General features: G+C 41.8%; 1 protein-coding gene across 3 annotated transcripts; it reads right to left on the bottom strand.

Moving 5' to 3' along the window:
* Nucleotides 1–1,991: 1,991 nt before the first annotated feature.
* Nucleotides 1,992–25,445, bottom strand: ENTPD3 (ectonucleoside triphosphate diphosphohydrolase 3). Of its 3 annotated transcripts, none has more exons than XM_068205765.1 (11): nucleotides 25,427–25,445; nucleotides 21,826–21,937; nucleotides 18,637–18,757; nucleotides 13,761–13,878; nucleotides 10,876–11,026; nucleotides 9,947–10,106; nucleotides 7,669–7,899; nucleotides 6,948–7,220; nucleotides 6,742–6,852; nucleotides 6,097–6,234; nucleotides 1,992–3,898 (listed from the first exon to the last, which is right to left on the bottom strand). In XM_068205765.1, exons 3-11 carry the CDS (start codon nucleotides 18,754–18,756, stop codon nucleotides 3,665–3,667), a joined length of 1,536 nt encoding a protein of 511 aa, XP_068061866.1. In that variant the 5' UTR covers nucleotide 18,757; nucleotides 21,826–21,937; nucleotides 25,427–25,445; the 3' UTR covers nucleotides 1,992–3,664. The 3 variants fall into 3 exon arrangements, with proteins under 3 accessions (XP_068061866.1, XP_068061857.1, XP_068061873.1); XM_068205756.1 differs by lacking the exon at nucleotides 25,427–25,445 and adding an exon at nucleotides 22,359–22,377; XM_068205772.1 differs by lacking the exon at nucleotides 25,427–25,445 and adding an exon at nucleotides 19,155–19,235 and having other exon boundaries at nucleotides 21,826–21,977.
* Nucleotides 25,446–27,811: the final 2,366 nt, after the last annotated feature.

Here is a 27,811-nt window from a genome sequence, read left to right as displayed (position 1 = left end):
CGTGCCCTGTCCCCGTGCCCTGTCCCCGGGTCCTGTCCCCGTGTCCAGTCCCCGGGTCCTGTCCCCGTGCCCTGTCCCCGGGTCCTGTCCCCGGGTCCTGTCCCCGTGTCCAGTCCCCGGGTCCTGTCCCCGTGCCCTGTCCCCGGGTCCTGTCCCCGGGTCCTGTCCCCGTGCCCTGTCCCTGTGCCCCGTCCCTGCCGGAGGTCCTTTCCGGGAGAATCAGTTCTTCTCTAGCCGCCTGCAGGCCCCGCCCTCCTCCATAGGCGCTGCGTTAAAGTGTCGCTCTCTGGCGTCCTCCGCCGCCCAGCGTGGGATGCAGCGAGACCGTCTTCAGTCAGAATGCTCGCTGGCGTAAGGCCTTGTACACTTCGTGCCGCTTTCGGCTGCTAGAGTTACATTTCTTCGCAGTGGCTTGTACGGAGCTGTGTTTGGATTTGTGCTGAACACAGGGTTTATAATAGGGAGATGTGTTTGATGTTGCTGAGCAGGGCTTACACAGAGTCAAGGCCTTTTCTGCTTTCTGTACAGCCACACTGGCACGGAATTTGGGAATGTATGGCAGGCTGGGAGGAGACACAGCTGAGCCAGGTGACCCAGACTGACCAAAGAGATGTTCCAGACCTCCGTTTATAAAGGAAACGGGGGGCATTTGGAGTGACGGCATTTGTGTCCCCAAGTCACCACTATGTATGATGGAGCCCTGCTCTCCTGGAGATGGCTGAACAGCAGCCTGCCCACGAGGAACAATGAATTAATTACTTGTTTTTATTTATTTGTGTGTGTGGTTTTTACTTCCCCTATTAAACTGTCTTTATCTCAGCTCATTAGTTTTCCAGCTCTTACCCTTCCATTCCCACCCTGATCCTGCTGGTGGGGGAGTGAGCAAGCAGCTGCCTAGGGCTTGGTTGTTGGCTGGGTTGAAACGACCACAGCTTTCAAGCCTAATCAGCAGGAAAGGAGACCTTATCAGTGAAACAGGCAGCTTATATTTATATATATATATATATATATGTAATATATAAAAAAAAAAAAGAAGAGTGGCTTGCTTTTAACTATCAGGATTTTCTTGCTGAGAACATGGCACTCAGGAGACAGCAAGTCCTGTCCACTTCAGAACCTGAATCAGTTTTGCATCTTGCAAATTTCCACCCCCTAGAACAGCATTTCTTCCCACTCTATTAACAAATGTTGTTCTACCAGTATGAAAATACTGGTAGAGGGGGTGCTACCCTCTAAGACATGCTAAAAATGAAAAGTACACTTGGCTTAACTTTTCACAATTTTATTAATCTTCGTAAGCAGGCACCGAAGAGTGTAGAAAGATAAATAACCTCTGGTTTGTACACATTCCCAAGTGTTGTCAACTTCCCCGTCTCTCCCAGCAATCCTTTCAGTTCTAGACAGCAGGACAGGGATGTGGCCCGTTGATCTGCTTCCAACTCACAGTTGGGGGAGGAGTTGGCTGTGGTCACTGAAGCTGCTCGGCTGGAAGTTCAACACCCTCAGCTTTCCCATCTGAAACTGCCAGGAGAGGTATGATGGAGCAGGTGGGTATCCTGGTGACACTGAGGGAGACTGTATACATAAGGACAAGAGGGAACTACTGAAAAAACAGAACAGGTGATTCACAGGGGGAATTTGATTATTTGAACAGATACTGGGCCTATCATGTACATCCAGAAGTCCAAATGTTTTTTGAACAAATTTACTTTTTCTTTAGCTGCCAGCTTTACAGAGACTAACTTCCAAGTGTGTTCCATTTGTGTAAAACCACATCTGAATGGCCCTGCCACTCACAAAGCAAATGTTTTGTTGGGCAAGAAAATATTCCAGAATGCAATTTTCCACAGAAATTTGGCAACTAAAAAAAAACATTTTAATGTTCTCATCCAACTGTCTGGGGTTTTTTTTTTCACCCATAACTGCAGTTACAAAACCATCACACAAAATATCTCATGCCAGCTTTTTTAATGTCCACACACTCTGAAGTAAATTTTACACTTTATCAGATAAAATTTTGATGCCACGGGGCTCTTCATCATCCTATAATACCTTTTACCTTATTGCTATTCCAGTATGACTGTCAAGACTTAGCAGCGTATCAATAGAGAAGGGACAAACCCTATTGATCCGCTTGAAAAATCACTTTTTTCTTTTTTTCATTTAAAAAGATTTTTCGCTCCCTTCAAATCATCTGTCAGCCTATGAAAAAAAAAAAACACAAAAGACAACAAAACTCCAACCCCACAACCAAACATAAGTAGGAAGGTGACATAGAAACAAAAGACTGAAATGAAAAACATTATTTATGGGTAAAAATACTGGCCACTGTGTTCCTATCCATTCCCTAATCAATACTAGGAATAGATGAAGCTGAGAGAATCCTATGATGTAAGGGAGTGTGAGGTTTGGTGAAGAATGGCTGGGCTTTCAAGGCAGCCAGCTGTTTGCTGCATGAAGGCAGCAGCACTTGCAGGAAAGCTCTGGAGTCAGAATGTTTGGCAGAAGCATCTGCCAGGTGGATCCCAGTGCTGCTGAAGGACAGTGGAGAGGCTGACCGAGGCACTAGAGCCATGACTGCAGCTCCAGCAATACGTTCCTGAACCCACACGGAAAAGATGTTTTGCTGGCCTGGAGACTGCCTCCTGTTCCTCTTGGCCTTGAAAGAAGGGCTTAACATGTTAATGGAATGTTCAGATCTGAGACTCCGTCCAGACAGCTGAAATAATACATACGTGTCAAATCACTACGGACTGCCACGTTCTGAGACCAACAATTTGTGGGGTATACAGGTCAGGGTTTCTGTATGAGAAGCTACAAAAACCATTTCTGTCAAAGTTAGAAAACAATATTGAAAACTCCAGCGTATTCTGGGGGTAACTATAAGATATTTAAATTTAGGATCAGTTACTAAAGTGTGAAAGCATTTTGTTCCACCTCCAAAGCAAATCTTATCTACCAGACCAGAGCTGTTTTGGGGTTTCCATGGTACCAAAAGATATAGGTCTGTTTAAGACAGGCTCAAAAGTCCGGAGAGGTGGTGACAGTTTATTATACCTCCTTGTGATGGGGATCAATCAACTTGGAACAGCAATAAAAACAATTCTATCACAGCTCTTCCTTTCAGTTCTTGTCATTATCCAGTGCTTGTTCCAGTTTCAGAAATTAGATTACTTCAGGGATTTTAGTGTCAGCACTGCACACAAGGACAGCTACAATGTTCCCACCTCTCACAGCTGCTACTGGCTTGTTTAATTTTATCTTAAACAACTGCCACTGTGATCAAATCCATCACTACTTGAGCTCACTAGTTAGCACAGAGTTAATGAACAAAAAAAAAAAAAAAAAACAAACAAACAAAAAAAAAACATACCTGGCAGGAAAAGGCAAGCAATCCCTTATAAAGCAAAGTGAAGCAAAGTGACATATATGCCCATGTTTTCTCTGCTGCACACTGGACAAATTAGGTTTACAGAAACAATTACCAAAATATTTCAAAAGCACTTCAATTCACCATATCACAGATTCCTTTGTGCCTCTTCTCTATTTATGCCTCTGGTTCAGAAGTCATTTTTGCTGTCTTTATTTTTTAAAAACAGGGGGCAAAATAAAGTCCTGCTTAGTAGCACTATAAAATTTTTGTTTTGTCTTCAGCCAAGTTCATTCATTCTGGAATAAATACGTGTTCAACGCGAGGGATGTTCTTCCGGTGATGCGACACAATGCACAAGTAGACGAGGAAGAGGAGACACAGCAGTGCCGTAGCTGTGAGGAAGACGAGGAGCCCAGCAAACAGAGAAGGGTTCAGAGGTAGCTGGATCAGCTTGCCTTCTGCTGGAATCATGTTTGTGAGGCTTAACATGTAACCAAGTGACCACGCTATGCTGCTGTTACCAACCTGAAATGAAGACAGAGGAGTCCTATTCCCATGGAATTTTCAATCAAAGAGAATAGACTCCAAAAGCTCAACTGCTGTTAATGGCAACTGTCCTTTCAATTAGCAAGGTGAAACCTTTAGTGGAATATACAAAGAAGATGCAGAACCATTTTAAATTACCCTTTTTCTGTAGTTCTAGAGGATGGTAATAGGATTGTTCACTGGGCTAAAGAAGCAAGACACAGGTATTGGAGGGGTACAGAGATGTGTGGTGTATATGCAGACAGACAGTTATGCAATTTTCTGTGCAAGAAACACATTTTAAACAAAGAAATAAAAACACCCCATGACTACTATGCCACTTCCTAAAATTAGCCCCTCACCTTAGCCAAATCCCAGGACGTCATTTGAGTTCAAGCAAACAAAAACAACCCACAAGGAGTCTCACCAACATGGACTAAGAGGAAGCAAGGATAAAGTCCCCAAAGCAGAAAAGCTATTTATCATCTTTTGTTCCATGTTTGTTTTTGTGCCTGCAAATGAGCCAAAACTAGGCTCTTCCGTTTAAAAAATAAACGTAAATTAAAAACTACTTCAAATTGGATGAAACAACAGCCAAGAGAGTATGTTTGTATTTGCTCTATGGTCCTCCTGCTTTGCTGTCTTTCCCCACTTCTAGTTTGAGCAACAGAGTTTACCAGTTTTACACTGTCCTTTTCATTAAGTCATTGTCCTGGCACTTGATAAGCAAAGGATCAAAAGGTAAAGTGCCTTCTGTCTTCCTCTCATCATGATGTTTAAAACTTACAATTTTTGCAAATCATGTAGCTCTGGATCTCACCCAGATCTTAGCATTAGGCCAAGGTTCTTTTCATTGGTTGTGTTCAGTAATTAAAGGGAAATATGTACTCCTAGCATAGACAAAAAAACCACCCTCCAGTCATAGTAAGATTGTGCTGTTATCCCTAGGGTAGCTTAGCTGATCAGCCAACATTAGATCTTACTCTTTTAGTAGGGGCAGATTTAATAAAGAGGATGTAGTTTTGCCTTTTGGGGTTTCCTGATTACCCTAGTGTAAAATCTAGGCAGCAAAGGTATTAATTTCAAATAAGCCTTTTGGGGTTTTCTTTTCCTCAGTATTTTTATAGACTTGGCTAGATACAAGAAAACGTTTCTGTTTCTGGCTGCTCCTATCTGCTGGGGACAATGCAATTTATATTTAAATATCAAGGCAAATCCACACCCCACCCCCCTACTCAGTGGAGATTAAGATCTCAAAGTAAACTCTATGCTGTTTTCCTGGTGGAACAGCTCAACTTTGGACACTCCTCCAGAGCTACTAAAGATTGTCCACCAGAGGTCAAAATAAGGCAAGAAAATGCTACTTGATTCCTTAGTGCACAAGTAATAAATATGACAGTTCAGAAAACATTGCTTTTGATTTCTCATTCACAGCTTGCCAGCATCCCCTGCATCTAAGGGGATTTAAGAATACACCATGAAGATCTACAAACTATTATTTTGTTGGCTTTGCATGCAAGTGCTGAAGCATTTCCAAACTTTATGGACATTAGGAGACAGTCTGGGATAGGATTTTAGAGTAAGGCTTTGTGCAGTAGCAAAGAGGAAAATAAATGCATCTATGACACAAATATTGTAAGCCTTCTCTCTCTCTCTCAACTGAAAGGCAATAACCCATCAAAATACATTCTTATTCCAGAGAGCCAGATTATGGCACAGATGGATGAGCTGGGTGAGGATGAAAACTGTCCTCGTTGCTTCATCACCACTCACTGACTCCAAACCACTTTGCCAGTTCCTCCAAGGCTCTGCCAGGAGACAGCAAAGCAGAGTTCTGCTCTCCAGCTCAGCAGGGTTAGCTCAAATTGACCTTGACTGGTGAGGTGTTTTAGGCAGATCACTGCCTTGAGCAAAATACTGTGGAAATGTTTAAAACATTTAAAATTAAATGTTTGGTCCTTGCTTAAAGCTCTTTAAAAGAATCTATGTAGCATCTCCAAGTAATGCTGAGACCCCTGAAAAATAGGCTGGGATTGCTCCTGAGGTTTGAAAAGTGGCTTTGTCTTATGCCAAACATTTGACAGTCATTTACCAAGGCTATTTACAACCATTCTGTTTTTGCAGGCTGCTGCATCTTCTGTCTCCTCCTCAAGCTCATTGTATTAAAATGACAGTAATAGAAAATAATTATTACTCACCTCCTTTTGAAAATGTATCTGTGGCCAAGTTTCTGCATTGAAGTTGTAACCATGTACAAGCAAGTAATAAATGAAATTGGCTGAGAAACAGTAAGATCTAGCATATATTTCTTCAAATTTAGGCAACATAAACGGGAGCTGAAAGCAAAAGGGTTTTTGAAAAAAAAAAACAAGTTAATTACGGAAAAAGCAAATGCTTTGGGTTTTGTAACTAAAGAATATTTGGGTTCTAATTAGAAGTTAGTAACATTTTTCAGAAACACCAAGTAAAAGTGTAGACAGCTAGATACAGGGATTCAGAAAGACTCTAAAAGTGACGTAGCTTATGTAGTAAACAATGAAAATAAACATAAAACTGCACATTGAAGATTGAGGATGTTATGATTTCTACAATTTTCATGTCATCTCTACAGTGTGGTTAGAACTTGAAATGAAATTTTGAAACCTATTCCAAGTGTTAAGAATGACAGAAATACTACATGGTTTGAAGCACAGTGGAAAAACAAATGCTGGGTTGATACAGACCTTCTGAAAGGTTCTGAACACATAGCTGGTCCATATTATTTTTATATCCCTCTTTTAGAGGTTTAAAATGGAAATGGAAAATCCCAACAACACCAAAAACCAACCAACCAACCCACTTACCTGTGCCCAGCTCTGTGAACAGAAAAACCACATACTTGAATTGAAGTCATCTAGGGAAAAGTGCCCAGATAAATTCAAAGCATTAGTTGTATAGTAGAATCCAGAGAAAGCCTATAGAAAAGGAGTGGATAACAGTTTACTTTCAGAACTACAGAAATCAAGAGCAAGCAAGCTCAGAAAGAAGCACACTGTGTTTGCAAACCTACCACAAAATTCCCTTTAGCTTTTGGCTGATGGATTCCATTAAATGGACAGTCCTCTCTGTCTCTGCAAGCAGTGAAGTTAAACAATAAAGAAACCATCTCCTGGCACAGACCTGGGTCTCCTGTTCCATGGAATTTCACAAGCTGGTTTGGGTAGTAATTTGCTGGTCTCAGAGACTGTGTACAAAGGCTGCCAAAGAAGTCCTTCATCGTTAATGCTGTATTATAGTTTTGAGGATAACAGGGATTATCCACATTGGCACTGGCATTTGATTTCTGGGGGGAAAAGAATCAAACAAAAACAAACAAGAAAACCCAAACAATAAATACTAGTCAAAAGCAAGAAAGACCTAATTCGGCATGAACTACAGGAATCTTTTTAAACTGCAGATACATGTATTTTTCTGTTCACTGACATGACTGGTCAGCACAACACTGCTGATCACTACAATTCATAGAAACTCCTTTCTCCAGAAGTCATTGGCAAGGTCAGCAAAATACTTACAAGGCCTTTTTGTCAAATGGCACAGAACTAACACTAATTTTTAACAAATACAAAGTTCTTTGTATGAAACCTAAGAGTGTTTGGCCACAACAAAGCACAACTGAGCTTTTACTGGGGTCTCCAGACCTCAGTAAAGGGAAGAGAACACAAGCCTAAGACCCTGCTCAGACAATTACTGAACACTTGCAAAAGCAACGTAGCAAAGGGTCTTAAACAGACCTGGAGCAGCAATGCTAAAAGCCTTTTCTCAGCTTCATCTCTCCCATAGCACTGGTAGCTGTGAGTGTAGACATTGTAGTTGTAACCATACAACTTCACTTGCAAGGTGCTGTTGAAGTGCTCCTCAGGGTCCTCGGGGATAAATGAAATTTGAGTGGAAGCTCCTCCAAGATCCAGTGCACCCACAGTCTCTTTTCTGTAAGGATGGACCCATGTCCTCCAAAGGTTTCTCTACATATAAAATTAAAAACAAGGCAAATTAGAAATGTCATCTGTTTGTTCTCCCCTCAAGCTTTTCTACTCTTTACTTCTTGAAACTTTTCCCCTCTTCTTTGTCCTCCACTCTTTCAAAAAAAGAAAAAAGTAACCATGGGGAAAATGTGCAGATGTTTTTATGTAAGAGGGCTGTACTTTCAAAGAGTGAAATTATCTTGAAAGCATAGTGTTCCACTCAATAGGACAGCACAATGACCAAAGCATACGGCTAGCCAGAGCAATGTCTATCTTAGAATGCAGGGAATTGCAGTTCAGATACCCAGGAGAACTTGAACAAATCTGGACGGAAATGGTATCAAGATTTACTTATTTCAAGGAAAGAAGAAATTTGAAAGGAATACTAAGAGATCACAGAGATAGAGAGTGAAAATAGTGTGAAGAATGCAAAATAGTCAGACTTTGACTCCATCAAAGTCAAAAGAACAAGGACCCTTAATCTGCACATTTCCTCCACTGAAAATGCGGTCTGATCCATTCAGATGGCATTTTTCCCTTTACCCAAAATATTCCCCAAATTCTGCATTTGATCTACATAGTCACAGTGCCAAATATAGATTTCCCATGATTATCTGTGTCAATATTTACCCAATGAGCATGATGAGATGAATGTATACACAAGAAGGGAAACAATGAGGTTTATGAGCTAGCAAATACACTCACAACAAAATTCTACAGTGAAAAACTCCCACAAAACAATCCCTCACAGAATTTGACTGTGAGCCCGTTGTCACAAGAAAGGTCAGAATTTCTCTCTTCTACTAGTGATATTCCACACATATTCCTTCACAGAACTCTCTAGACTAAGCTGGTTTCACAGTGTCTTGCAGTCCATTTTAATGAATTTGCCATATGGAATTTGATATTTGGATTATTAAAATTTGTGTGGTAGAAGACTGACACCACCTTGAAGTCCATGATGCCATTTTTGTTGCATGCAATGCACACAATGAGAAAAACTCCTACAGAATGGGTGATTCCAATACTTGTTTTCTTAACATTGCAAGTCACCAACACATTCACCATGAGCAATCACTCACAGCGCCGACAAGTAATTCCTTCTTATTTAATGGCCATGATCTGATAGGAACCATTCAGTCAGGACAGCTACCAATACTCAGCAGTACTGGTTGAAATTAATTTCATTTCTGGTAAGACAATCTGGCAGAAGTACTGTTGATGCTGAGGGCAGCACAGTCCTGCCATGAATGCAGATAAGTCATTGCAGATCGTCTTGGTACATCTTTTACTTTGAATGAAATCACACTGAATTCCTGTACCTAAAAAGGGATCTTCCAACACATCTGAGTCCCTCTCTGCTCTGAGGCTCCTGCCTGGCCCTATTCCAAGTTTGAGAACAGAATGATTGTATTGGTATGTTTATATGGTTGTAGATGTTTATATTGGTATCACTTGACACAGGACAATTGGTGTCGCAGCCCACTGCTCGTAGCCTGCAGCTTTTCAGCAGTCTTGAAAGGAGCTGTGTATGAATGATTTCTGGCTCAGCTGAGGCATATTTGACCGCCTTTAGTGCTTCAAACAGTCTTGTCTGCTTAAGACAAGTGAGCTAACACTGCCAAACAATTTGGAAACTCCTAAGCCAGGCAGGTCCTTCACTAGCAGGGCAGCAGGCGCAGCAAATAAGCAGAAGAAAAGATCTTTAGTTGGCACCACTGTCAAGACAATCAACACCTGTCACACTAAACATACCAATGCATTTAAGAGCAATCTAACCTTTTGGTTTTAGGTAAGACACCCAATGTCATTTAGAGAAGAGCTCTTTTTTGTGGATCAACAGTTTTACCTTTGCCATATCCCATTCCCATAACAACATATTCTTTGATTTATGTTTGCCCTATTACTGCCACAAAAAGACCCTGTTAGAGACTTCAGGGGGAAACAGAAGTTGCAACTATAACACTTTAACAGGCATGTCCTCTCAAACTTCTCATTTATAAGAGAGCAACAGTGAAAACAAAATCATGCAGTTTTTTCCACACACCTCTAAGAAATTGCCCATTAAATAGTTGGCTGTTATCCATCCATACACCCCTTCCTCTGGCCCAGTTATGATCTGCGCACCCCTAAATTCAAAAGGTTGTGCTCTGAAGTAGCTTTGAATGCTTGCAAGGACTTCATTGGCTGCCGATTCATTTTGCAACCTAAGTAATTCACAAAACATGAGACACTGAGCAACTGGAAAGGCAATTTCATGTTTATTGTTCACTGACTAGCAAGTCAAGAAAACTCCTACAATCACCTAAATGAAATAAAGATTATTTCCCTAAAGGGGAAGCTTATGAGAGGGAACCAGTATCCAGCATTTTTTCTGCAAGCAACTCCCTCAGTGTGTACTAACTTCACTCTTTATCATGCAAGTTCATGAGTGGGGTTTTTTTTTTCTTCTTATATATATATACACCTTTATTCTTAGTGAACTGAGTGTTTATATGACAGCTTCTGGTTAAAACAGTCCTGGAATCTTTCTTCCAGTTCTGTTTAGCCACAAAACAAATATAATAAAGCCAGTTTGTGCCAGGGCTAGAACCTCAGACAGACCCCAAAAGCTGCATCACATCAGATCACATCCACACTCAGAATGCAGTGTCTAGCTTCAAACTGCCTTTGCTGCCCATGGATGTGCACAAACATTATCTGTTTACGTAACACTGTATTTTATAACAGATGTGAAAGAGAAAATTAAACTCCAAAATAAAGCAAGTTTCTTTCCAATACAGCATAACAGAGGGGTTTTATGCAGACACACTTTCCCTCTCAAAAAGGTTTATTAAATTAAATTGGCTGGGCTCCATTTCCTTTTGAGATGGCCAATTTCCAGTGGGTAAAAATGCATCCAGTACATTTTTCAGGTTCTGTTTCACAGACTGCTCTGCTAGTATGCATACAGAGTAGTTCAAGTTTCTGCCATACCTCAGCAGTCTCATGCCAGCTGTAGCCCCCAGATAAACAGAAGTGTTTTTATGCAGATGAGCTGGTATTCTCTCCTTCACTTTATTCAGACAGTCATCAAGAGGCTTGGCAAGAGCTCCAGGGTTACTCTCATAGCTGGATATACCAGGGCCTAAAAGAGAACAAGGAGAGATAGATTTCATCCTGCTTTGCCAACTACAAATTAGCCCAATAAATAAACAGGTGTTAAGAGAAAGACATTTCCCCCTTGCTCCTCTACCATAACTGCAAACAAGGGTAGGATGGCTGAAAACTAGGAGTGCTTATGGAATAAACAATGTGGTGCCTGTGTATTTCAAGATGCACAGAAATGGCTCTTGAATTCATAAAGGTACAAGTCTGTTCTGGTGCATGAACTAGTAAACAGCTTTCCAAATTTCCAAAGCCTTCAAAGAGCAGGAATGAGAGTTACACCATGCTGCATAAGACATAGCTATTTGAACAATAACATAGAAGTCCTGCCTTGCTTAACACTCCAAAGACCATCAGGATCTTGACTTGTTCAGGCTCAACTTGGGTGTAAATAAAACATTCCTTACTAAAATTCCCTAGCTGAGGAAGTTGCATGGAGAAAAACTGCATGAACTCCATCTGCCTCTGTAACAGCCATGTCTTGCACAACCTGGTCCCAAGCTAAGCAAAAGGTGGCTCTTAGACACCTTTCTTAATTCTTAATTTAATTTCTTGGTTGAAATGAGAAACCATTTATGTTCAGTCACATTGCATCGATAGAAACAGAAGAAAAAATATGTAAGCCTTTACAGACTCCACACTCCTAAACTCCTTTTTTGACTGTGTGAATTTAAATATAAACATTACCATGTCATCATTAGATGTTCACAGCCCTGGTTTTGAGGTAAGACTTTCTGAAAGCCTTAAGTCTAGCACAAACAGGCCCGAAACTGGAAGGAAAGCTGCTACAAGAGGAAAACAGAGGACCAACATCCTCAGCAGCTGCCATTGCCTCACGCTCCTTTGGTGGCTGCAACTTCCCATCTCCCAGTGTTCAGACAGAGCAGGTCACAAGGCAATGACCATTTTCTTCTGGACAACTGTCTGCTTTGCCAGTGCTTAGAGCCTTACCAGGACAGATTAACTGCACTATAAAGTAAGGATTTTGATTTGGGGCTGGTTCCTATACACAAGGGCAGAGGTACTTAATAAAGGCAGAAATGAAGTTATAAAACCACCACAAAAATCACAGAGTAGTTGATCACTTGACCTTCTAGTTCAGAAGGTATGTGAAAATCTGTCTTTTATTATGCCCAGAGCTACCCCCAGTTCAAGTGCTTAAGGCTACGGTTAGAGTCACTAAAGAAACACTGACAGATGTGTTCACCACCATCACCCACAGCTTAGCTGGGGACATCTCCCATGAACCAGCCCACTATCTCCTCCAGTGCAGAGTTATCCAAGACTAGAAGACTGAATCCTGGTGATTTTGTACGCTCAGGGATCAGGGATGTGGGAGTACTTGGCTGATCGTGGCTAAGGCCATGAACCTGGAGAGTTCACAGCAATTAGGACTCCTCTGTTTTGTAATTTATTTGTATTCCCTGGAGGTAAAACAAAATCTAAACCAATTCAAGAAAATTCAAAAGGCACTGCTGTTTTGTTTTGGGGTTTTTTTTGAGAAGAATAATGCAGTTTCTCTGTGCATTTTTCCCAAACCAGAATTCCTAAAGGCAAACATGACATAAAGGCATAATGAGTCAAGACACGACTCAGAGTGTACCCCCTCCCCTCGGCAGGCTGGCCACCATTCCAGCAGTTTGTAAGGACATTTCATCATTAGAGACATGACAGTGCATTACTTCTGTTCATGTTACACTTGCTTTCCTTTCCTTGTTCTAGAATTGCTGAGAATCTCCACACAAATGTTTAACACTGAAGATAGAAATGCTGGTGCTGTTAAGAAACCATTGCCTTCTACTCCCTGCTACTCATGGGCATCTCCAGCATCTATTTCCAGACACAAAGAAGGATGAAAGACTTTGTGAGATCATGACTGAGACAGAAGGAAAATACTCTCTTTGAACACTACAGTTATTATCAGTGAATAAAAAACCTGATTTCCCTCCCCTACCTGGCCGTCTGTCTTCACAAAATGCGTGGCATTTCCATAACTTTGAAAGCTGAATTAGATGTCACTGAATTTGACTAAGAGTCAAACACTTAACCATACTGAAGTGTGATCAGAAGTCAGCCTAGTCTGCCTGTCTGTCTGTGAGGAATCAATTCAAAACCTCAGACAAAAGACAGGGCAGGTAGGCAGTGGTACCTGTGGGACATCATCTAGCTGTGCACAGACACAGGTCTTCCTGAGACAGAGGCCACACCTACATATTGGATAAAACAATGACATCCCGTCAGAAATAGTTCTGCCAATTTAGCTATTTTACTCAATATTACTCAATTTCCTACTATTTCTGTAGCGTGGAGAAGCTTAATTAACAACTAACATCTAACAAGAGCTAGATACCCATTATTCTAAAACTCTTTGTATTCCAAGCTATGTTAAAATATATATAAGACTTTTATTCTGAAAGATACACAAGGACTGAACATTTACAGGTTCTGACTGTCTTTAGATTGAATTCTGTCTGCACCAATCATGCACTGCTATGGAGTAAATCAAATTTTGCTACAATTTCCTTTCTCTGGTGCAATGATTAGAGAACCTTACTGTATCAGTAGGAAAAGAACTGATGCTAACAGATACAGACATAGTCTTGACAGTCTTCCCTCTGCAGCAGTGAAAAAAAAGGAACAGAGAGGAGAGGGAAAGGGAAATAAACAGTACAAGCAAGGCTAAAAACAACTAAGGAACTTTCCTTTGAGCTCACCTTTCACATTGCACTTGAAGGTTTGGCTCACTACTCCCGTGTTGTTTTCTTTTTCCGCTGGCCACTCATAGACATACACTGTAGTCCGAGAGGATCCAGCATCAACGACTATTCCATACTGGGGATTAAGAAAGAATACATTAGATGAAGAAACAAACAATGACAGCTTAAATGCCCATGTGCAGCTGCACTTCACTGCACCACCAGACATTTAGAAAATGCATGCACAGTGTATTATTTACAAGAGAGATTAATTTGAGTGTTAGGCGCTTAGGCATGAATCCAAGCACAGAATGAACCTGGCTGCAAACCAAGGAACATACTACATATCTTCAATAATTAATTCAGTGGGGATGGAGAATGCTCATCTCCTTTCAGCATCAGGTTCAAAACCCACACTAACAAATAGATAACACTGTGTTAAGGCCTGATTTTGGAGCAGGTTCATTTACCTTTATCCCAGTCCATTCCCTGAACACAGAAGGGTTTGATATCTAAGCACAGGCTTTAGATTCAAGGATGCACAAGGGATCCACACAGCTATGAGCAAAGAGGTAAAGTACCGAACAGTCGACAGTATGAATGATGTAACAAGTCTGGTTCTTTCCTAATTGCCCCATAAACTTCTCCCTTGGAGTGGTTTACTCCACCTGAGTGTTTGCCTCTGAGAACAGGCTGTGCCAGAGTATGAGACAACACAGAGGGAAAGAGAATCAATGTTACTCCATGATTATTTATAAAATAAATGAGAGACATTTAAATTACTTGCCTCAGGTCCCTTGGACTCTGGGATTAAAGCATAGGTTTCTCCATCCCACCCCACTGCTCACCAGACCAGTCTTTCCCCCTTTCCCATATTTTATGGCAGGAGAAAACTGTAGTAACTGGGAAGGCAATTTCATAAAGGGAAGCAAAATGCAATTTTGGTATCCTCTTTATGATCCCTGCAAGTATGTTTAGCTCTTCCAAAGTCACCTAATTGGTAGGAGTCACACAGTATAGGATTCATTTTTCTGTCTGCTTTTTTCTTTTGAAACAGACAGATGCCCAGGAGCCTGACAGTACTGAAAAATGAGAGCCTCCATCTGTCTGCAAAGCAGTAAGAGCCCCTGTAGCAGGCTGATAAATTTCATCCCACTGCCTCCCCGGGGGACCAAAAAGTCCAACTGGGAAGGATCCCTGCTTCAGGTGGCAAACCAATCAGCTTCCACACCTGATTATTCCCAGCTTCTACTGCAATCCTAAAAACTCCTGGCCCCCAAAGAACACCAGCAATACCAGTCTAGTCTGTTTTACAGAGGATTGTTAGATAATGAAAATTTCATTTATAGTTATGCAGACAATATTTACCCTGATACACTAAAATATTAAAGCCTCCACAAAGGCTATCAAACTACACAGATACTATCAAACTACATCATCAGGTTCTGTTTCAGTAACTACTTTAGCAAAGATAATTTGAGTGTATTTCCTCTCCTTAGAAGATGGGCACCCTGGAGGTACATAACACATAAGGTCAATCTGCTTAAGGACTACAAATTAAATCTAGTCTCAGTCAGCTTAAAGTGCCAAACATAAGCTTTTAACTTGGCTACTTTTAGAGCTAACTATGCCCAAGGAGAGCTGGAAGATAATGGAAGCATTTTTACCTCAGTTAGCTGTGGGCTTTATGAGCTACTTCCTCTTTCCCCTGCATTTCCTAGCCTCCTTCTAGAAGCAAGAGATTTCCATCCCAAAGAGTAGTGGATACTTACAGTGAGTACACTTATCTGAATCAATGTGTGACTGAAAGAAAATGTAAAAGATTTTCTCCCCCTCCTCCTCTTCTGTGTTTCCTATACAGCCTCTTCCTTCCTTAAAAGAGATGCTCATTTTTTAAAAGGTCTCTTGGGCCCATTTCAAGGTGACTTGTAAAGTTCCTCAGAACTTGTATGAGTTCACTGTGTGCAAACTGGCCCATGCAGCCTCAAACAGTGGTGATCAGTGACAACTGTGCCACATGTTAGGACCAAGATTAATCTTTAATTAAAAAAACAGAAATTACACAGGATGCTACATTTTAAGAAGGTGAGAGAATTCTACAGGCCTTGTCTTAGCAGGCTGTCAAAGACAAACTGGCTGGATTAAAATTTTCTAGGGACGTTAGATTTCTGTCCAAGTTGCACATTAGATCACCTTTGGCTGCTCTTTAAGGGCAAGCAATGCCTTCCTGCTTTGAAATGCACTGTTGAGAGCATGAGCAAACCCTTATCCCAGGCTAGCAGCTATTAAAGAGCAGAGCTACTTTTTCTCCTTCCCTTTCTTCCTCCCTCAACTGTCTCACAGAGTATTTCCATCATCTCAAAGGTCTGGTGATTCCCTAATATCCAAGTACTGCACCATCAAGTCAATGGACTAGATTAGTCAGACAAGGAGACAATTAGGGAGACAGCATTGACCCAGAAAAGCTTCAGAGTTCTGTTTTCTAGTCCAGAAGAAAAAAGAAAGAAAAAAGGGGGGAAACAAAGTGACTTGAAGGAAAATGTTTATGATGGAAATATGGCTTTGTAGGTACATCTGAGGAGAAGTAATCCCAACAGATAAGCAAGCACAAGCCTCAGGATCAATCACCTTTTCAGCCTGAGTATCATTCCAATAGGAGGATGTAGAGATGCACAAACCCTTAAAGCAGGCACAGTTATGATGGATCGCCTACCTTCCAATCACTTGGAAACTGCCAAGAGAAGCTAACAAGCTAAGCCTGTTACAGGGAAGATGGAGGTCACAAGAGTGGATCATGCTAGATGCATGCTTCAATTCAGCTACATAGGTTTGAACAATTTTTAATCAAGTACAACAGCCACAAACAATGCAAAACACTTCTTAAGAGCCAAAAGAGACATGAAAAATTTAGGTATTGAAAACTGTAGCACCTCAAGGGGCAAATTAAAGAAATTCAATAATGAAGTGGGTTTTTTTTCTCAAGGGCTCACAAAACAGCAATAGACAGACAGTTTGAGTGGTTTTTTTGACTGGTATAAAGGCTTATTTCATTCAGCACTATCATAGTTTGCAATTGCAGACTTCTCAGCTGAGGATGTTTATGTTGTCTTCATCACGCTTCTCACTTCATGATGTGTATCAGTGAGTCATGAGTTCTTTCAGTGCCCCAGTCTCATGCAATGGGCAGGCCCTTCTTTCACTAATCACTGACTCAGTCTTCAGATAATCCAGCCATCAAGAATCCAAAATATTCAATTTTGCAATAACAGTTTAAAACACCAGTGGCATAGCATATAATTCATCTCTTGTGTCACAATGGATGCTCTCAACATACATCTTGGGAAAGAGCTTTTATGCCACAGGTAACACAAACAGTAGTAACAGAAGAACAAGGCCATTTACAAAAAAAAAAAAAATCTGCTTTCATCATGTTGTTGCCGTAATTAATTTTACTCAACCATTAAGTTCAGGACACTCATTTTCAGGCTCCATCATATCAGCCAGGTACTGGAGGGCTTCTCTGGCTTACCAAGGTCCTCCTTCTACCTGTGAATTTCTTGTAAATGTAAATTATTCACTGAGGACAACTCAGTGTCTCAGGAATCAAACTCAGGGTCCTCCATATCACCTGCATTAGCAGGCTTACAGCCTAAACTCAAATCCAAAGCCAAGGCACACCCAGTGGAGGAAACAGCAGCCTTTCTACAGAAGCTGCCGTGAAGCCGCTGTGATTCAGTAAACAAACCTCCCCACTTAAACTAGCTCCAGATAGTCCAGGTGGTTCCAATGCTTCCTCAAAGAGTAAGGTACACAGTTTTATCATTCTGGAGGTGAAACTGAATTAATGACAAACACTCAAGGTGTGTAGGCTGTCTTTTAGATAGTGGCTTCAGCCGGGACACATGTCAGTCCAGTCCTGCCTTGCATGAAAATTGGTGGGATGTGAGGCTGCTGCAAGCCATTTGGGGCTCAACAGAGTACATACTTGAGGCACTGTGGCCCCAGCACACACCCCCTGCCACACCACACAAACACATAAAACGGGTATCAGAATTACAGTTTTATCCCATTGTCTGACTCTGTGCACCACCAAATGATTCAGACAAAGCCAAAGGTGTTTATAATCCCATGAAGTGCAACGAGGCATTAGCCTATCGTTATCAGTGTGTGAACTATCCAGTTAAATACACCTGCAGATGGAAAGGTAGAAGGGACTTCAAAGAAAAACCTAACAAGAGGATAGTGGGGAAAAAAAAAACAGAACTCTACATGCTAGGCTTCTTGGAAGGGTATTTTCTACAGCTTTTCCTCAGTTTTGTACATCTCTCATTGTAGAACCTGCACACATGTTCCACAGCAGAAGGCAAAGCCTGATCTTCAGAGTATTTCAGTTTGTCTTTTGCAGTTTGGTCTGCCCCCCTTAAAGAAGTTAGTTTGATTCCGTTAATATCCAGCAAGTCCCAACACGTGGTAAAGGATCAAGTGCATACTTAGAGCCCAAATGCTTTTGAGACACAGGAGCAATTTGCAAAGATATCAGCATAAACTTCCCAGCTGTGCTAGGGGGCAGAATTTCAACTCTGGGTATTTCCCACTTCAACATTATGTTAAAATTACTTCCAATCTCTGGCAAAAAAAAAAAAAAAAAAAAAAAAAAAAAAGTGACATTGTGTGATAGCCACAACAGAGAGGGAATCAAAAAATAAATACTTTTCCTGCTTTGCTGGACCCATGACCAATTCTCTTTTTCTCTCAGCTTCAGTTTTCCCATGATGGTATGATTAAACATTAATTTATGGCTGTAAGCTCATTTGAATCGCTCCATAAAAATGAGTTTTAAAAGGCACATTATTAAATATCAGTTGAAAACATTGTTCTCCTTCCTGAGACTTACCTTAAGCCCTGGGGAGAGGATCTGTTGCTGATTTATCTGAATCACTGCAATAGCAATAACAAGGACTATGCTTAGAAGAAGGAACACTTGGGCAACAACACTCAGGGTTCTGGTGAGCATCCTGAAATGACAAAGTGGGAAACACTTAGGGGATTTGAAAGGATTTGGCAATTCTGTCTTAAAGCCTGAAGCCCTGAATCAGTTGAAACTCATAAAATCTAATTTCATCAGCTGGATCACCTAGTGGAAATTCCATCTCCTCCTCAAGAACTGCCTGGTGTTTTGCAACCACTAACATTTTATTGTCTGGAAGGGCTGTGTCTGCATTGCCATGCTAACGATGCCCGATTTCACCCTCAGCCTGTCTGTTTTCCACGTGGTGCCTACGTGTAGGTGCCTGCTCCCCACCTCGCACGCCTGAGGAAAAGCGGGCTGTGGGCACGCAGGCCGGGGCTGGTGCTCGCCCAGCGCTCCCCTGGGCTCCTGCAGCACAGACACAACCACGGCCAGGCACACACCTGAGCGGGGCTGCTCCACTGAGTGCAGCTGGATGTTTCTGCCAGAGGTGCAAGGTCGGTGTCTACAAGAGATGCAGGCTTCTTCAGCAAGAAAAAATTAAAAACACATAAAAAAGCAGGTTTCAAGAACATTAACGTAGGCGTCTTTCTACTAACAGCTGACGAAATGTGCGTGTGTGTGCGTATTCCTATTATTATCACCCTGCACTACTCATAAAAGATACACTTTAACTCAGACATTTTGCAATGAAAAGTTATTAAATCTAAGTAAATCTAACACAGTTGTGTTGGACAAACCCCAAGGTGGCATGAAACATGCATACTAACAATAAAGCTATTTATATGTTCATATCCTCTAGAAAAGTTTCCTAGAATTCAAGTGTGGTTTAGGTTTCCTGGAACTTCAGCTCATCCTTTTCCATTTCCCTGACCAGACATCTCTGAACTCCAGAAGATCGTTCAGTACCTCAGAACACTGACAATCCACGTATCAAAATCCTTATGCTCCCCAGGGGTTGAGGAGGAAAGAGGCAACTTTAGGGATATGGCAAGCTTAGAAGTGTCAGAGGAACACAACAAGGAGAACTTGCCTGCCTTTGTTATTCCAGAAATCATTGGTTTTGGCACAGAAAAATCAATGTAGCCTGGCATGATCTATCCTGCGTCACATCTCCTAATTCTTCCACACTGATTGTTGAACATACCAGTGGCTGCTCATGACTGCCCTGCTATTTCAGCAATCACCAGTGCCAACCTGTGCTGAGGACAGGAGCTTAAAGGTGGTCTCCAGTCCATGGCCAGAGCACTCTAGGTCAGCCCCATTGTACCTGCAACACATGGTCTTGTCCTTAGCTCCAGTCAGAGCCCAAGGGCTGAGGGAGAAAGCAGAATGAATGCTTCTCATACATCTTCCCTTTTCTAAACCCCATGGGCTCTGCAGCCTGGGTACCCATGGTCCAACATCTGTGTTCACATTCAAAGGAGAAGAAAGAAATGTGTTTTGTTCTGGGATTAGCTCCACACTGAGCTTTGCCTATGGCTACTGCTTTCCTTCTTTGTCTTGCTATTTCTGTTGTGAAAACTATTTCAAATTGACTTTTGGAAACTCTTTTGACACATCTTGCTTCCAAAACATTATTTTTTACATTCATTAACTCCCTTTTCTAAATCCATATGGGCTCCTTGTTTACTGCCTATCTACTCTTCCGATACTTTCTTTCTTAGCTTGGTAATAGCTTTATCATCTTAATCTTCAGTCAGTTTAAAGAGAAAATTACCAGCTACATTGGTGATCTATTTACTTCTCTTCAATGCTTCACTATCCTGAGGCATTGAAACATCATGTACACAGTGCACAAATGATAAAATGAAATCTTTATTTTACTATTACAAAATATGTTAACACCTATACTGTAACCTGCAGGACAGACTAATAAGAAGTATTTTAATGTCAGGACGTACTAATTAGAAGTATTTATATAGATCAATTCCTTTTTGAAAGGAGAGAGCGGATTCTTAACTACATATTTATCAATAACCATCTGGATAAAATACTTTAGGGGGACAAAAAGTCATTAGCTTTCAATTGTACATGGAGATATATATATATATATATATATATATATATATATATATAATATTATAAAGTGACTGACAGAGAACTATCTGCTCACAACTTAGTATATAACAGTCACTCCAGGTTCAAAGCACTGATGGTTCAGTGCTGGAAAAAAACAAGTCATCATCAAAGAAAAAATGTGCAGGGCAAATGACTCTTTGAAAAACCAAAGCATTACTAAAAAACAAAGCAATAATGACTGTTAGACTCTTAACACTTAAGTTTTGAATGATTAAATATTTTCTGCTCCCATTTCTGGAAAACGGAAATCTTGGTTTGTTGAATTTCCCATGTGGTTCCCTGGTACTGGGATTTCTCTTCATCAAAGGTGATTTTTCTCTTTTCAAAAATATTTTTTGAGAGGGAGCATGTAAGGTAAGGGCAGATCACTTGAGACATTCCTCATACAATGTTGTCCCATTGGCAATCAGGACAATTTCATCAGAAATAATCCGCAAATCCTGATTTACACAACAGCCTCTGTATCAAAAGGGCACCTTACACTCTGTGACCCCTTGAAGTCATCACACAGCTGAAACCTTTGCTGCCTTGCCACATAACTGGATCAGAAGCACAGGGCTGTGTTTACCTGTGGCTACACTCAGATCGAAGTGTCACACATTAGGCAATACAGTCACACCTGCCCATTCAGTGAAATCTGCAGAGATACCAGAGAGCAGTTCACTCACTCCACAGTTTAAACAGAGTTGTAAGGTAAGGAACTCTTGCTATCATTGTGCACTTGTTGGCAAAAAGACAAATAAAAGGTGTTAACTGAGTATCAAAACCCATTGCCTTCCATTATTAAAACATCATCAACCTGAAGCAAGAAACAGCATAATTACATATTTTCCACACCCAGTTAATTACGCTGGGCCACACGTGAGCATACCAGAAGGATCACTTTCTTCACCTTACCTGCAAGCAAAAAGAATTCCTGCCTGCAAAGTAAAACACACTCTACTCCTTTATGCCAACATTTTAACTGAATTAAATGCACATCAGTTTTCTAAGTAACGTGAAACACCAAACCCACTTCTTTTAGGTACTGACCTGTTTGTTCATAGGGTGGGTAAGCGTGCACCTTTCTTTACGCTGTAACCTGAAAGATGCAAACACGTTACCATTTATTTCAAGCGAGGTCGACAGGTGAATGTTTTAAGTGCTGTAGGGAAAAAAAAACAACAACAAAAACAACCTAAAAAAAAACCCAAACAAACAAAAAAACCCCACAAAACAGATCCCATAGCACTAAAACCCCAACAACCACAGCACTTTAAACCCTACGGTGAATGAAAACCTGCGAGGAGGTTTCACACGCCTCCCTTCGGAGGAGAAATTAAGTAAAAACAAGCACATGGACACAAAATTGCGGGTGAAGCTTTCCCTCATCTCACTGCCGTCCCGGATGAGAAAGCTTCACACGGCGAGTGCGATTTGCGAGAAAACACCAAACTACCCCTCCAAAATACCGTGGGAGAGACAGAGGGACATCCCCGCCGCGTTGCCGGGGCGGCAGCCGCCCTTCCCCTCACCTCAGCCCGGCCCCGGTCCGGGGATCCCGGCCGCCACCACACCCAAGGTACCTCCGCAAGCCGGCCTTGCCCGCCCGCTCCCGGGACGCGGAGTGCCGGGAGCCGCCTGCACCCTCGGAGCGGCTGCGAGCGCCTCTCTCCCGGCGGGATTTGTGGAGAGGCACCGCGCTGGTGCCCGCCCCGTGCTCCTGTATTTCCAAATAGATGGGAAACAAACAAACGAAAAAAAAACAACTTACAGGTAAAACATAAATTAAAAAAACCATCCGGATGGCTGACTGAAGTGCAGGGAGGAGCTCTGCGGCGAGTGGACGCAGCCGGGGCGCCCCCGCAGCGGGAGATGCGGCGGGGCTGTGCCCGGCGGGGCTGTGCCCGGCGGGGCTGCACCGGGCAGCGGGGCTGCGAGGGCACCGAGATTCCGCCGCAGAACCCCCCGTGGCACGGCCGTGCCTCCCTCCCTTCCCCTCCTCCGGCTTCCCGGAAACGCCGCTCGGGATTTGACGGCAGCTGGTGCGGCAGGGTGTTGCTGGCCGCCCCTAAATCACATTCCTCAGTTCCCTCCCAAAGCGAGGGCAGAAAGGGGTTTGTCTAGAAGTGGGTGAAAGAATCCCTGCTCTTTCTAAAAGGAACAGATGCTTTCTCAGGAAGGCATTTCTCAGACCCCAGAAATCAGCAGTCTCTCCACTTTTAGGGCTACCTTTCCATCCAGGTTTTAGCGCACAGGCACCACTTATTTTGTAGTTTTACTGGAGCGCTTGCCAAACCTAGGCTGGTCAGTGGACCTAGCACATTCCCAGAAGCAGCATCACAGATCCTGCCCTGTCCAACCTGTGTGACCAATACAGCCAAGGATCATCCTACAGCCTGCAGGATGGGTTTGCCAGGGACATGAGCTCTGGAATCACAGTGAGACACTTCACCTTGCTTTGCCACCATTTGCTCATTGTTCTAGGATTCAGAGTCACATGATGTAAAAATCCAAATGCACCTCTTTCACTCTTTTTCTCACAAAGATCTTGAAGAATTATAGCATCTTTGATTTTTGGATAAAGGAGAATAAGAAACCAGCTGCAGCCTTGTGAACCATCTGTAAGCATCTTTTCATAATCTACTCATTTTGGGAGTGAAGGCAATTTTCTCTTTTTGATGACAACACATTATTAAAGCTGATTTAATGATGATCTTGGGAGATCAGTTCAGTTATTTCTAGCACATGAAGACAAAGCCTTTCATTCCTCCTGATTGCCTGACTGTTGCATGTAATTTATTTCTTTTGTATTATTTCCATTCATGTGGCATATTTTTCTTCTCCCATGCAAACGTATTTAAGGCCCTTGGTCCAACTGCACTCAGGTGCATTGGTAAGTCACCTGAATCTGCTCAGGTGACCATTTAAAATGACAAGTGAGCTGAATTGCTTACCCCACGGAAAAACTTATTTTATACAATCAAACATGAACATTTTGAAATAGAAAGTAAAATGTCAACCAGTCTTACACCAGTGACTAAAATTTAAAGTTTGGAAAGACAGCAAATCCTCCCTTCTGTATCATCTACTTCTATAAAAATAGACATACAGGATTGTTTTCTTTCTGCACCATTTCCAAGAGCTGAGCTGTTGCACAAGCTGCTCTTCTTGTGATTATTATAGCCATGCTAAATTCATGATAGCAGCATAAGTGATATGGGCTAAAAAATCCCCCAGCTGGTTCGAAGTCAGGACACTGCTCCAAAATCAGAGGGACTAGAAACAAGATTCCCCTCCAGGCATGCCCAGTGGCTGTGTTTCATTGGTTCTTCTGCTTCAACCCAGGGGACTCACCTTAGGTTCACTACTTTATCTTCTTGTTTTCCTAAGCCTTCTTCTTTGGCTTTTCTTCAGTTTCTTCCTCAGCCTGGTCCACCCTTTTATAGTTCTCGTCTCCTGATCCTCCATCCCTTCCTCACTCCTAAGGCATAGATTAAGCTGGGTGAAATTTTCCCAACCTGCAGCACACACACCTCTCCTCTCCATAATTTTCTTTTCTGCAGCACCTTTTCCTTCTCCCCCTTCAAATCTCCTTGTTCAAAGGCACTTAGTGTAACTAACTGTATTGATTTGTTTTGCTTGGACAGAATCTACCCCAGGTGTCCATTTAAAAATGACAAATGAGCTGGATTGCCAACAGTGTCAAAGAAAAATTTATTGCTTTTGCTGCCTCTGAGCATGAATATGTGAAGTAAAAATACAATGACTGATATTGGCAGATTCTTATATGAGTACCAGTGTCTATGATCAATAGCAAGTCTCTAGAAACTAAAGCATTATGGATATGAATAAAGTATTTGTTACAGACACATTTCTGCAATGCATTTATGGTATCATGTTTACACAGGACCCACAGCAGATACTGGCCCATTTCCCTATGGAGTGACAGCTACAATATCAGGAGAGGGGACGGATGATTACACACCCCAAGACACCATGGAACTGCATCTGTTCCTTGTGAAATGCTCATACAGCATTGGATCCTGGAATATCAAGAGGCCTCAAAATATCCTCTGACAAGACAGCAAAGGGTGAAATGGGGAGAAATCTTTACGTAAAAAATGGAGGTAAGAAGACACTGGTGGCTGCAAGAAGAGAAGCTTGCTTTCTTGCATGGTACTTTGCCAGTTCATAGGAATAAGACCCATCCCTCATTTCTGTGCATTCTTTGCATGGTCCAGTAAACAAGGAATGCTTCTCCTCTTCATCCTCTGCTTTTTGTGCCATTTGCGTTGCTTTTTGCACAGCCTTTTCCACTATTTGTGTTGTCGGACAGGTTGGTGTGACGCCCTTCCACTCAGCTCATCACTTCCATCCATCTTCCTGGATACTTTCCTCCTGGGACTTTTCCTCAGTGTTAACAAAGAGACTTCATTCACAATTTCTATTCCCAAAGACTTCCTACCTTCATGTTCACCTCTTCATCTCAGGATCAACTGTGACAAATGGCAATGCAGGCAGAGGTGTCTAAAGAATTTGGAGGCCTCTGGGCCAGCATGAGTCAGGACATTAAAATGAGCCATTTTTGTGACTAACATGTTATTCCAAGGCAAAAAGCACTTCTTCTACTTGGTTCAGACAAACATTCTACATATTATGCATCCAAAGCATTGCAACAAAGTTGGTGAAGGGTCTGGAGCACAAGTCCTGTGAGAAGCAGCTGAGGGAGCTGGGGTTGTTTAACCTGGAGAAAAAGAGAGTGAGACTTTATCGTTCTCTAGAACTACCTGAAAGGAGGGTGTAGCCAGGTGGGGGTTGGTGGGTTGGTCTCTTCTCACAAGGAACAAGTGATAGGACAAGAGGAAATGATGTCAAGTTGTGCCAGGGCAGGTTTAGATAGGATAACAGGAAAAATTACTTCATTGAAAGGGCTATCAAGCTCTGGAACAGGCTGTGCAGGGAAGTGGTTGAGTCACCATCCCTGGAGCTATTTAAAAACCTGTAGATGTGGTGCTTAGGGACATGGTTTAGTGGTGCATGTGGCAGTGCTGGGTTAACAGTAGGACTCAATGATATTAAAGATGTTTCCAAGCTGAGTGATTCTATGATTATAGCAGCATACCATGCGAATTGTCAAATTTAGGAAGATAGCTCTCCAGGCTTTCAACCAAGGAAGTCCACATGTGGTCCCTACATTTAGAAGAATGTTAGATGCAATTATTTTCAGAGATTGTGAATGCAGGTTTTTTTTTTTTTTGTTTTACACCATTGCAAAACTGATTTTTAAAAGTCTTAAAGAATCTGCTGCCCTATAGTTTTCTATCATTACTGACAAACACCACCACCACACCCCCATAAAGACCCCCATAAAGTAAATTCATAGCTATGACATGAGAAATTCAGTTTGTGTAGTGCTCATACATTCTCATACATTGCTCATGAGATATTCTCATTGTTTTGAGTAATGTCTGGATACAGATATTGCCTTGTCTCTTTCAGTGTTTCACTGATGGCTTCTGTGAAATGCCTTAGACAGCTATTTGTTAGTTTATGCTTTTATTCCTTTACTGGGGCACTGAAGCTAATGATGTGTCTTGGATTTAGTTTCTGAATTTTCTGCCTCATACATATGACCCTGTACTGTAGTAACACTTTTCTGGTCCACATATTCTTGGGAGGCCTTGGAACAAATAAAAATTTTATTCCGATGCTGAAGCAAAATATTTTCTAATTATTTATTTCCCTTCCTGAGGGCTTATAGCTTTATACCTTTGCCTTTCTTGTCCTAAGAATCAAGAGCTGCTTCAATCAATTAAAAGCCCTCAGGAAGAGCCTTCATCACATGGTTATGAGCCAGCATAAGTTGTAGGCACGTAATTAGGGCAGCAGATTGCTAGGGCAGCAGAAAAAGACAGCCCCTTTGTCTATTTTGCTATGCCTGAGTTTTAGCAAGCCAAACGAGCTGCCCTGGCAGGAGAGGGTGTGTGCCAGACACACTGTGCTGCTGAAAGGATTGGTGCTTTCCAGGAGTAACAGTGGCAGCTCCCATTCCTTTCCTCCCTGCCCCTCAGATGCAAGCCAAGCTCATGGAGCTTTTCGGCAAACTCGTCCCACGTCTTTTTAGCCATGCCTGCAAATTTATATGCTATGCCCCGACTTATATATCACAGTCATAAAACCAGACACAGGAATCTGACAAAGAACCACCATTCTCTTGCAAGAAATTCACTATTGGACTCGATAACATGCACCACCTCCAGTGAATGGGGATAAATTTACAGAAACTACTCCTTAGGATTTAATCCTTTAAAAATTGCTGCGTGAAAAACTGCTCAACATGGAAGATTTCTGTGCAGTTGACAACTCTAAATGCATATTTCACTTTCCACGGCTCAGAAGTACTTGCTGACAAATTGCTGGTTCAGGAGAAGAGATTCACACCCTATGTTTTCAAAAAGTATGAAGTAGTCCTTGTAGCAACATTTCTGTCACATTTTTGTGCTCTTTAAGGAATGGATCAAATCAGCTGAATAATTCTAAAATTTCTACATTAAATCCTTTCCACTGCAATTCCATACAGATCAGGTTATCTCTTTGAGTAGATCTGTGGATGAAAAAATTTCTATTACAGCTTTTTCCAAGTTCACCTGCCAGAACTGTTATTCACTTGCTGCTTTGTTTCCCTAACTCTGAGCTAATATAATAAGCTCTTTTTTTGCTTTCCATTCACTAACATTAAACTGCAGTTGTTTGGGACCCTTCACAGGCTCAGAAATGCAACTGTAGCCATTAAAGTCAGTTGTATGGAACAAGAAGCCTGTGAGAGAAAACAAGCAGCATATGGAAGAGTAGAATGATCCCTATAATAGTGATTCTAACAACCATTCCTAATTTGCAGACTCACCCTTGTGTAGTTCCTGCTCAAAAATAGCCTGCACTAAGCAGCTTGTTTTCTCACTAACTGAACAAATACAGAGACACTTAATTAAATGCCTGATGTGATTCCAACAGATTGAAAAGCTTTTTCTTATCCAGT

Source organism: Anomalospiza imberbis, chromosome 1 (genome assembly GCF_031753505.1).
Source record: "Anomalospiza imberbis isolate Cuckoo-Finch-1a 21T00152 chromosome 1, ASM3175350v1, whole genome shotgun sequence".
In the NCBI taxonomy this organism is placed as follows: domain Eukaryota; kingdom Metazoa; phylum Chordata; class Aves; order Passeriformes; family Viduidae; genus Anomalospiza; species Anomalospiza imberbis.
The sequence above is the reverse complement of the archived record's forward strand: the minus strand, read 5'-3'. Positions and strand labels throughout refer to the sequence as shown.